General features: G+C 42.1%; 1 protein-coding gene across 2 annotated transcripts in view; it reads right to left on the minus strand.

The window, feature by feature from the left end:
• The window catches only part of suco (SUN domain containing ossification factor), a 79,562-nt gene extending 71,055 nt beyond the window's left edge, over positions 1-8,507 (minus strand). For both annotated transcript variants that reach the window (XM_055642252.1, XM_055642251.1), the window contains exon 1: positions 8,216-8,507. In XM_055642252.1, the coding sequence (XP_055498227.1) occupies positions 8,216-8,268 (53 nt within the window). In that variant the 5' untranslated portion in view covers positions 8,269-8,507. The remainder of the gene's footprint in view (positions 1-8,215) is intronic.
• Between the last annotated feature and the right edge of the window lie 140 nt (positions 8,508-8,647).

Consider the following 8,647-nt stretch of genomic DNA (forward strand, 5'->3'; position numbering starts at 1 on the left):
AGGGCATCAAAAAGGGAACAAAGATGAAAGGACCAGAGTTGAATCAGCAGGACAGAGACAGGGGAAAAACACAAGAGATAATGGTTACCTGAAATTAGAAAAATCTATGTTCATACCATTGGGTTGTAGACTACCCAGGTGGCGTTCGAGGTGTATGATTGCGTTGGCTTCACTCTGGCAGTGGAGAAACCACTGGTTTGTTTTGTTTAGCCAAGGTGTGAAAATGGGATGGGAAATAAAAAAGGATCCCTTGCCAGGTGGACTTTGCACCCAGAGTGCAGGTGCGTGGCACAGTGGCACCTCGTCTACACAAGCCCGTCTGACTCCCTATAAAATTATAATGACTCACTTGGAGTACTGTGCACAATCACAAAGAGGATTACAAGAAGAACACAGTCGCTTTGGTGACGGGGCAGAAAAGGCTCACCAGGATGTTACCTGGTTCAGAGGGAACTAGCTCCAGAGAGGTTGGATTGTTTTCTCTCTGGAGCATCAGAGATCGAGGAGCAACCAGATGGAAGTAAATTATGCGAGGCATAGGTAGGTAGACAGAGTCTTTTTCCCCAGCACAGAAATGTAAAATACAAGAGGGTATTGGTAGAAGCAGATACAACAGCAATGTTTAAGAAGCATTTAAACAGGCACATGATCAGGCAGGGATGGAAGAATATTGACCACAGATGGTATTATTAGGCAGATAAGATTAATTTAAAAGGCATCGTGGTCAGCATTAACATTGTACGAAGGCCAAATGGCCGGTTCCTGTGCTGGAATTTTCCATGTCAAGATTTAACAAGCTACAAAGTGGGTACCTTAGAATGTACTTCAGCATACACAGGTGTCTAAACCTTAGTGCTGGCATGTTTGAGCATTTAAAATGTTCCCATTAGTTTAATCTATACCTGGCTCATTCTTTAAAAGTGTGTTTAGTTCTTCTATGCCTTAATTACCACAGAAATTGAGTGATTATTCCTTATTTTTCCTACAATAAAACTGGCAAATTCCCCCATAAATGCAGTAGACTTAAAAACAAATATTTTATTCATTTTGGGCCATTTATCAAGTGCTGCCTGTCCTGCAGAGTTACTTCAGCTTTGTGTCGATCTTCTTTACAACCTTTATTGTTTGTTTTGAAAGTATGTGATATTTAAATATGTTTAAAAGGTGATATTTAAACAGTTTAAATGTTAATGAATAAAATAACAGGCTATAGTATAAAAGTAGCAGCAAATTGCACAAGATTATTTAAAACAGCTCTCTGTTCATAGAACAACAACTGCTGTGGATTGGAATCCTCAAGGAGATGATCAAGGGACCACATACCTACAACAGGGAGGGACATGGTGGACAATCAGCCTCCTTCTCAGCCACAAATGTTCAAGAATTGGGTCTCATTGAGTTTTGCAGGCAGTTCCAACCAAAAAGGTCTGGAAATCAACCATTTTAAATACTTTGTCTCAATAGTGCTTGCAAACTTAGAAAACTTCACTAACCTTTTGAATGGCAGTTAGTGGTTCTGCCAGTCTTACTGAGGTTCTACCAATATTATACCAAGAGGAGACGAGGTGGACCAACAGTTCTGGATTTTGCACCATCAGACAACATTAATTCTGAAACATGGATTCTGAGGCAAAGGAGTCGGTAGCAAAGTTTTGTTTTGTTTAGATTTGCCTCAGTTCAATGCATTGAACTACATGATTTACAACTGTTTGCCTTAATACTACTTTGTAAACTTGACATTTAAAACTATTTACAGTCTTCACACCTGGCAATGCTCCACCCCTGACTTTGCTGGCTGTGAAATCCTGTCAGGACATTTGCCTTGCACAACCCGATCTTTACTCGTACCGTTCTGCTGGACTTTAAATGCAGAAGGCACATTAGGCAGGTTAGATGGCAGATGAACTGCAAGCCACAGTCCTGGTTCAACACATTTCATACCCATGATATCTTATCTTGCATAAATGAACTATAAACTTTCAATATCATCTCTAGAGCAGTAAAGCATTCAACTTAAAAAAAAATAATCAGCATTGAGCTACACCCTGGCCATATTTATCACTACTCTAACACAAATATGAAGTCTTTTATTGGAAGCCAATACTTTACAAGGGTCTGAGCGAAAAGGGTGGAGGGGAACTGACTGGATAGCTCTACCAGGAAGGGCTAGTGCGATCACAAATGATCAAATGGCTGTCTTGTTTGCTGTTTCTATTCTTCAATCATTGAATGAGTTGTCTTTAATCAGATTAAAAACAAAAAAAATTTAAATAAAACATCAGAACTCAAAAATCTTTTTGAGAAAGTTTTGGGGCTGCACGGTGGCAGTGGTAGAGTTACTGCCTCACAACACCAGAGACACCGGTCCAAGCCAGACTACGGGTGCTATCTGCACAGAGTTTGTACATTCTTCCTGTGACCACGTGGGTTTTCCTCAGGTATTATGGTTTCCTTCCACACTCCAAAGGTGTAAACATTTGTAGGTTAATCGGCTTCAGAAAAGATTGTAAATTGTCCCTAGTGTGGAGGATTGTGTTAGTGTACGGGGTGATCGCTGGTTGGCGTGGACTCGGCGGGCCAAAGGGCCCATTTCCATGCAGTATCTCTAAACTAAAAAAAGTTTGTCATTATTGTTTCTTTAAATTAACTATACATGGCCAACAGAACTAAAAAGGGTGCAGAATCTTAGAGCAGGAAGCTGCTAAAAAGCCGATACAAAGAGCTGCAACGTGGCTGGCATTTGTAGAGAGAACCATTCTGGTAATGTTGCCCATGTGAAAAGTGACTGAGACACCTTTTGTTGTTCTCAGGGTCAGGAGACCGACTCAAGGATACATTCATATCAACTAGTAAACCCCAGTTTAAAAAATAAAAATAAAAAAAAAACTTCAATTCAAAAGGTAAAGAAGCCAAGAAACATTTGGGTACGAATTCAGTGAAGCGCAGCAAAATTATAACCAATAATCCATGAACAGTTAAGATCACCCGATTATACGCACTGGATTTAATGTCTTGTTGCCAACAGTTGTTGCCACAGTCTTAACAGTTACAAACACATTTTGGCAGTTGGGGAAGGAGAAGTTTCATGGAGAGTGGTGGTTTATCAATTGACCACTGGAATGAAGCTTAGCTCCACCAATTACTCAACTCCAGCAAATAAGGGGCTATCCTGTGGCATGCTATTCTTTTTCTATACAAGATGACGCCAAACTTGTATACTGCCTCAGTGTAATCTACTATACTCTGTTAGATTGTGCCTAATGTATAGTAATATTGTTGCAGAACTATATGCAAAATAAATTTGCTATACCTCAGTACGTGATAATAAAGCACAGGCCCACAAGTCCAACCGATTGTCCGGCACACTTGGATCCAGAGCCTTTCTGGATAACCCGTTTTGCTGTACCAAGAGAGGTCACAGCCTCCGAGAGGAGTCCAGCGGTACTGAAGCTGTACTAGGCCGCCCAGGGGCAGAGATACCGGCCCGCAAAGTTGGCTATAGGAGCAGATCTGCCAGTTCCAGCCAGGCCAGAGTTCCAGAGCCCCAGCCACAGGAAACAAATGTGACCAGTCAATTAGCCATGGAAGTTGGCTATGGGAATGGATCTGCCAGCTCTGGCCAGGCCAGAATACCAGAGCCCCAGCCGAAGGGCCAAATGAAGTCCCGATTAGGTTGAGATTAGTCGCCTCACCTGGCCTAGGCGCAACATTTTAGGGGGAACTTCCAAGGGGGGAAATTTCAAGTGCACTCTGATAATCTTGTGGGAATTAAAGGAGGTGCCGGACCACCAGTTGCCAGAAAATCAGTGATGGACCTGTACCACTGAACCACCATCTAGAAGTCAGGAGAGAGTTGGAATGTTCCTTCCACTTCCATGAACAATTACATTTTCAACCTTGGATTGTCATTTCATCTACTGCCCCAAAATTGACACTCTCCGAAACCACAGCATTATTACTGTTTCTTTACAAGCTGCACAGGCAGGCGGCACTGTGGCACAGCGGTAGAGTTGCTGTCTCACAGCGCCAGAGACCCGGGTTCAATCCTGACTACGTCTGTATGGATTTGTATTTTCTCCGACTGACCGCGTGGGCGTTTTCCGGGAGCTCAGGATTTCTTCCCACACACCAAGACGTACAGGTTTGTACGCTAATTGGCCCTAGTGTGTAGGATCGTATTAGTGCACGGGGATCGTTGGTCAGCACAGACCCGGTGGGCCGAAAGGCTTGTTCCCACAGGGCATCACTAAAGCAAACTCACCAAGACATCAATGGCATCTGCCAAAGCCACCTACCACCTAGAAAATCAAACAATAACAGGCTAGTGGGAATCTTACAATCTCCAAGCACCCCAAGATACAGACCATCTCGATAATCTTTTTTAAACTATTTATTACCACTATGATCCTGAATATCATTAACTACATGCATTAAAAATGCCTCACTGTCAACTTAAGGGCAGCTAGAAAGGCCACAGAATGCTGGCTCTTTGAGCAATGAAATCCTACAAATTATTAAGCAGCAAAGGACTCGAGTCTCACGTAGGTCATGGAAGATGGCCGAGTTCGGTCCAAATGTACACCAATTATAAAGCATGAAAATCTTGCACTAACAAACTAAAATAACAAGCCACTATGACGTATTGTAATGGATTACCTGTAAGAAATCAGAAAATACAATGCAATTTTAAATATCAAATCAGAATATACCAACTTTCTCAGTATATTCCAGTTTAAATCTCTGCCAACCTTTAAGAAAAATAGCAAGTGAAGATTGTAAATTTTTGGATACAACTGTTTTTTTACTGGGCCACTTAGAATCTCCACTGGGAAGTCTTAAAAACTACACAAATGACTCGTATCACAGGTCGACATAAAATGCTGGAGTAGCTCAGCAGGTCAGGCAGCATTTCTGGAGAAAATGGAAGGGTGACATTTCAGGTAAAAATCTGAAAATCAATCTAAAACATGTATCCATGTTGTCCAGAGACGCTGCATGATTTGCTGAGTTACTCCAGCATTTTGTGCCTATCTTTGATTTAAACCAGCAGTTTCTTTTTTATTACTCATGTCACAGTTGGGCATTGGACACCATGTTGTAGTTCTTTCCTTTCCAAGGAAAGTTTAAATCATTTATACTTCTCTTGGTTTACCCTCATGAACATCTTTTGCTTTATTACTCTTTCTGTAAAGCAAGGTATTATAAACATTTCCAAACAGTCAGAGAGAACATGCAAACTCCACACAAATGGCACCAGAGGTTAGCATTGAATCAGGATCACTGGAAGCGTGTGGCAGCAACTGAATTAGCTGCATCAAATGTCATGATGATGTGTGCAAACTTAATTGGACAAATTCAGTTCAAATCAGATACAGAAAGATTTAAAAAAAAAGGGGAAGAATATGGAGGGAGAAAAATACACGTTAAAAACTTGGGACATAGAAACAATTATAATGGTCAATTTGCAGTATCTGAGTAATATATGCATCGTAATACAATCACCAGAAGGTTAAATTAAAATAACTTTGCAACTTCAGCAATTCAATGCATTTCAAGATGGTCAGTGAGTTGAAATATTCAGAAACCAAATGTGGAATGCTTCAATTATTTCAACAACCTCTGGAAGTTACTTTTATCCACACATTGCTCCCTTGTTTATAGTTGTTCTCCCATTCGTACTTAATTGCAAGGATCATTTGCCTCACTGCCAATTCGGTAATAAAAACATAGTTTTGCTAAAATTTTAATTAGCTAAAATGTCAAATCACTCATTGACAACTATTCAATATTGTATTAATAACATCCATCTCAAAGTCTTTCGGCTGACTGGTTAGCACGCAACAAAACCTCAATAAACTAAACTCAAACTACATTACTAACTTCTTTACACCATAACCGCTGTATGCTAATTAACATTTATATATTTTCTTGAGGAATTTCCATGGCACTTTCTGAATTACTGAAATACTAATTCACATCTCAAATCAAAATTAAGAATTGAAGCCTTCGTATTAAAATAGGACAATTAAAAATACCCTGTTGAGGTGTAAAAGGAAAGAGGGTTGAAAAGTTACAAATCTAACCACCTTCCAGACCTTTAACCAAAACATTAGTTTATGCACAGTTCTTGTGCTCTCTAATAAAAAATTCAAAACTATACAAACAATATTTTACAACACGTTCGATTTGAACAGCAATTTAAAGCTAACACTGTGTAACCTGTGTACCACTTCTGCTAATGCAGGCCCAAAGGGCAATGCTTAAATAATGCAAGGCTCACTGTTGGAAAATTCAACAGCACTGGGAAATTAAGCAGCTATTCAAGAGAAAAAAAAGATATGAAGCCGATGGCCTTGCTCAACAATCGGTCACTTGTTTGATCTGGGCCACAAACAAGCTGACACTGCAGATGATATATGTCAGCCTGGAAAGAGTCAGAGGCAAGAAAGTTAAGCTAGGTGACCTTGAATGCAATTGGCAATGTTGACACGACAGTCAAGGATCCAAGTGTTTTCTTGCTCAAGGGTAGTATGCAATCTATTTGCCTCATTCACCACTCTCGGCTTCTACATGATATAACAGCACGAACGGACTATTTTTAAGAGGCATACAATTCTCACAGCATATCTTCTTACCCACTTATCACACAATGGCATGCTATCACACAAGACGCTATTGAAAAGCTATTTTTATATTTACAGTATATTCCACAGGAATTAGTTTTTGATAACCATATCAAGATTGCAGAAGGTTTCGACCCAAAACATCATCCATTCCTTCCCTCTAGAGATGCTGCCTGTCCCGCTGAGTTACTCCACACATTTTGTGTCTATTTGCAGAAGGTTTGATTCGGAGTAAAAAAGTAGTGGCATTGCATTTCATCAGAGGCCAGAAAAGATGCACAGGACTTGAATGCCAGTAGTACCTATACATTTTAAAGACAGTAATAAGCTAGGATATCAGAATGGGGGAGGGAAAGATAATGAAGAATGACAAACTACAAGCTGTCAGGAGAAAAATTAAAAGAGTTGTCAGAAAGAAAGAAAACCTCCAGAACAAGAAGTGAAAGCCACAGCACAGAAACTGAAGATGCCAACTATAATTTGACACTGTGAAACAAACCTATTCTTAACCTGTAAACAGATGTCAATAACTCCTTAGGAAGCTACTGTAAATATAAAACAATTCTTTCAAATAGTGACTTACAAGTTAATATGCCAGTGTGAAATACATAAAGAAGGTAGATTGTGAGCGTTGTACACCATTGAAAGCAACGCCTGGACCCAATCAGAAAATTTTACCAAGGATTGAAATAACAAATACTAAGAGTGCATACATAGCATTAAGAGGGACAAAGTTTAAAGGAGAAGGGCAGTACTTGTTTCTTTATGCAGAGGGTGGTGTGCCTGGATCACACTGCCAGAGGGCAGTGGCGGAGGCAGATACAATAGTGAGTGGTCTTTAAGAGGGCTTTTGAAAGGCACATGAATTATGCAGGGTTGTATCATGTACAAGCAGATAAGTCTGGTTTGACATCATGTTCAGCATAGACATTGCGGGGCAAAGGGCCTGCTCCTCTGCTGTTCTGTGTAGGAAGGAAACGCAGATGATGGTTTACACCAACGATAAACACAAAATGCTGGAGAAGTCAGTTGGTCATGCAGCATCTCTGGAGAAAAGTAATCGGTGACACTTCATGTCAGAACCCTTCTTCAGTCACCCGATGCCGCCCGACCCACTGAGTTATTCCAGTCTACCTTGTGTACTGTTATATGTTCTAAGTACCCACTATTATTCCATAACAATGGAAACAACTGTACACAGGGAAGGCAACGTTAAAGAGATGTTTAAGAAAATACTACTGAATCAGAATTGGGGGGGGGGGGGGGGGGGGGGGATGGGGAGGGAGATGGTGAAGAAGAAGATATCACAGGGGCTGTCAGAATGAGACAACCCTCTTCATGACAAGGAGTGAAAGCCACTGAAGAGATTAGATTTATTGCCAAGGCTAGATTTATATTTGTGCGGGAAGGAACTGCGGATTTATCCTCCCCCAACAGAAAGCCCCCAGTCACGCCATGAAACTTCCACCATGTGAGGGCTCGTCCTGTGTGTTTTTTTTAAAAAGAGGTGGAGAGCTAGTGGGGAGGAAAGGGCGTCCCGGGGCCTAACCGAGATGGGGATGGAGGGGAGGGGGTTGATCGAGGACACTTACCAGTATAACACGGAGATAATCAGACATACAAACAAGAAGCGGCGCTGGTTCATCTTCTCACAGCAATTGACATTCTCCTGGCCTTGGTGGCTCGGTGCGCCGCGCTCGCCGGGTTCAGTCGCCTTGGGTGCGATCAGCGGCCTCCATGAAGGCGGTGGCCTGGGCCGAGGCCGGGGCCTGGGCTGAGGCCGGCAGCCAGGGAGGCCGGGCCGCACATGGAGGGAGCGGGAGCCGCGTCCTCCGCCGCCGCCGCCGACTCTTCTCGCTGTCGAGTTAGAACCTCATTAGTATTCAAACCCGCGGCCACGCCCCCTCCCCAGGCCACGCCCACCTCCCCCTCCCTCACCTCCATCCGGCCCCGCCTCCTCCTCCGCCGCCAGCATCGCGGACGTCTCCGCATTGAAGTCGGAAGCGAATAAAAGGAGCAGCGGA

The sequence above is a fragment of the Leucoraja erinacea genome, chromosome 10 (genome assembly GCF_028641065.1).
Source record: "Leucoraja erinacea ecotype New England chromosome 10, Leri_hhj_1, whole genome shotgun sequence".
NCBI classification, from domain to species: Eukaryota; Metazoa; Chordata; class Chondrichthyes; order Rajiformes; family Rajidae; genus Leucoraja; species Leucoraja erinaceus.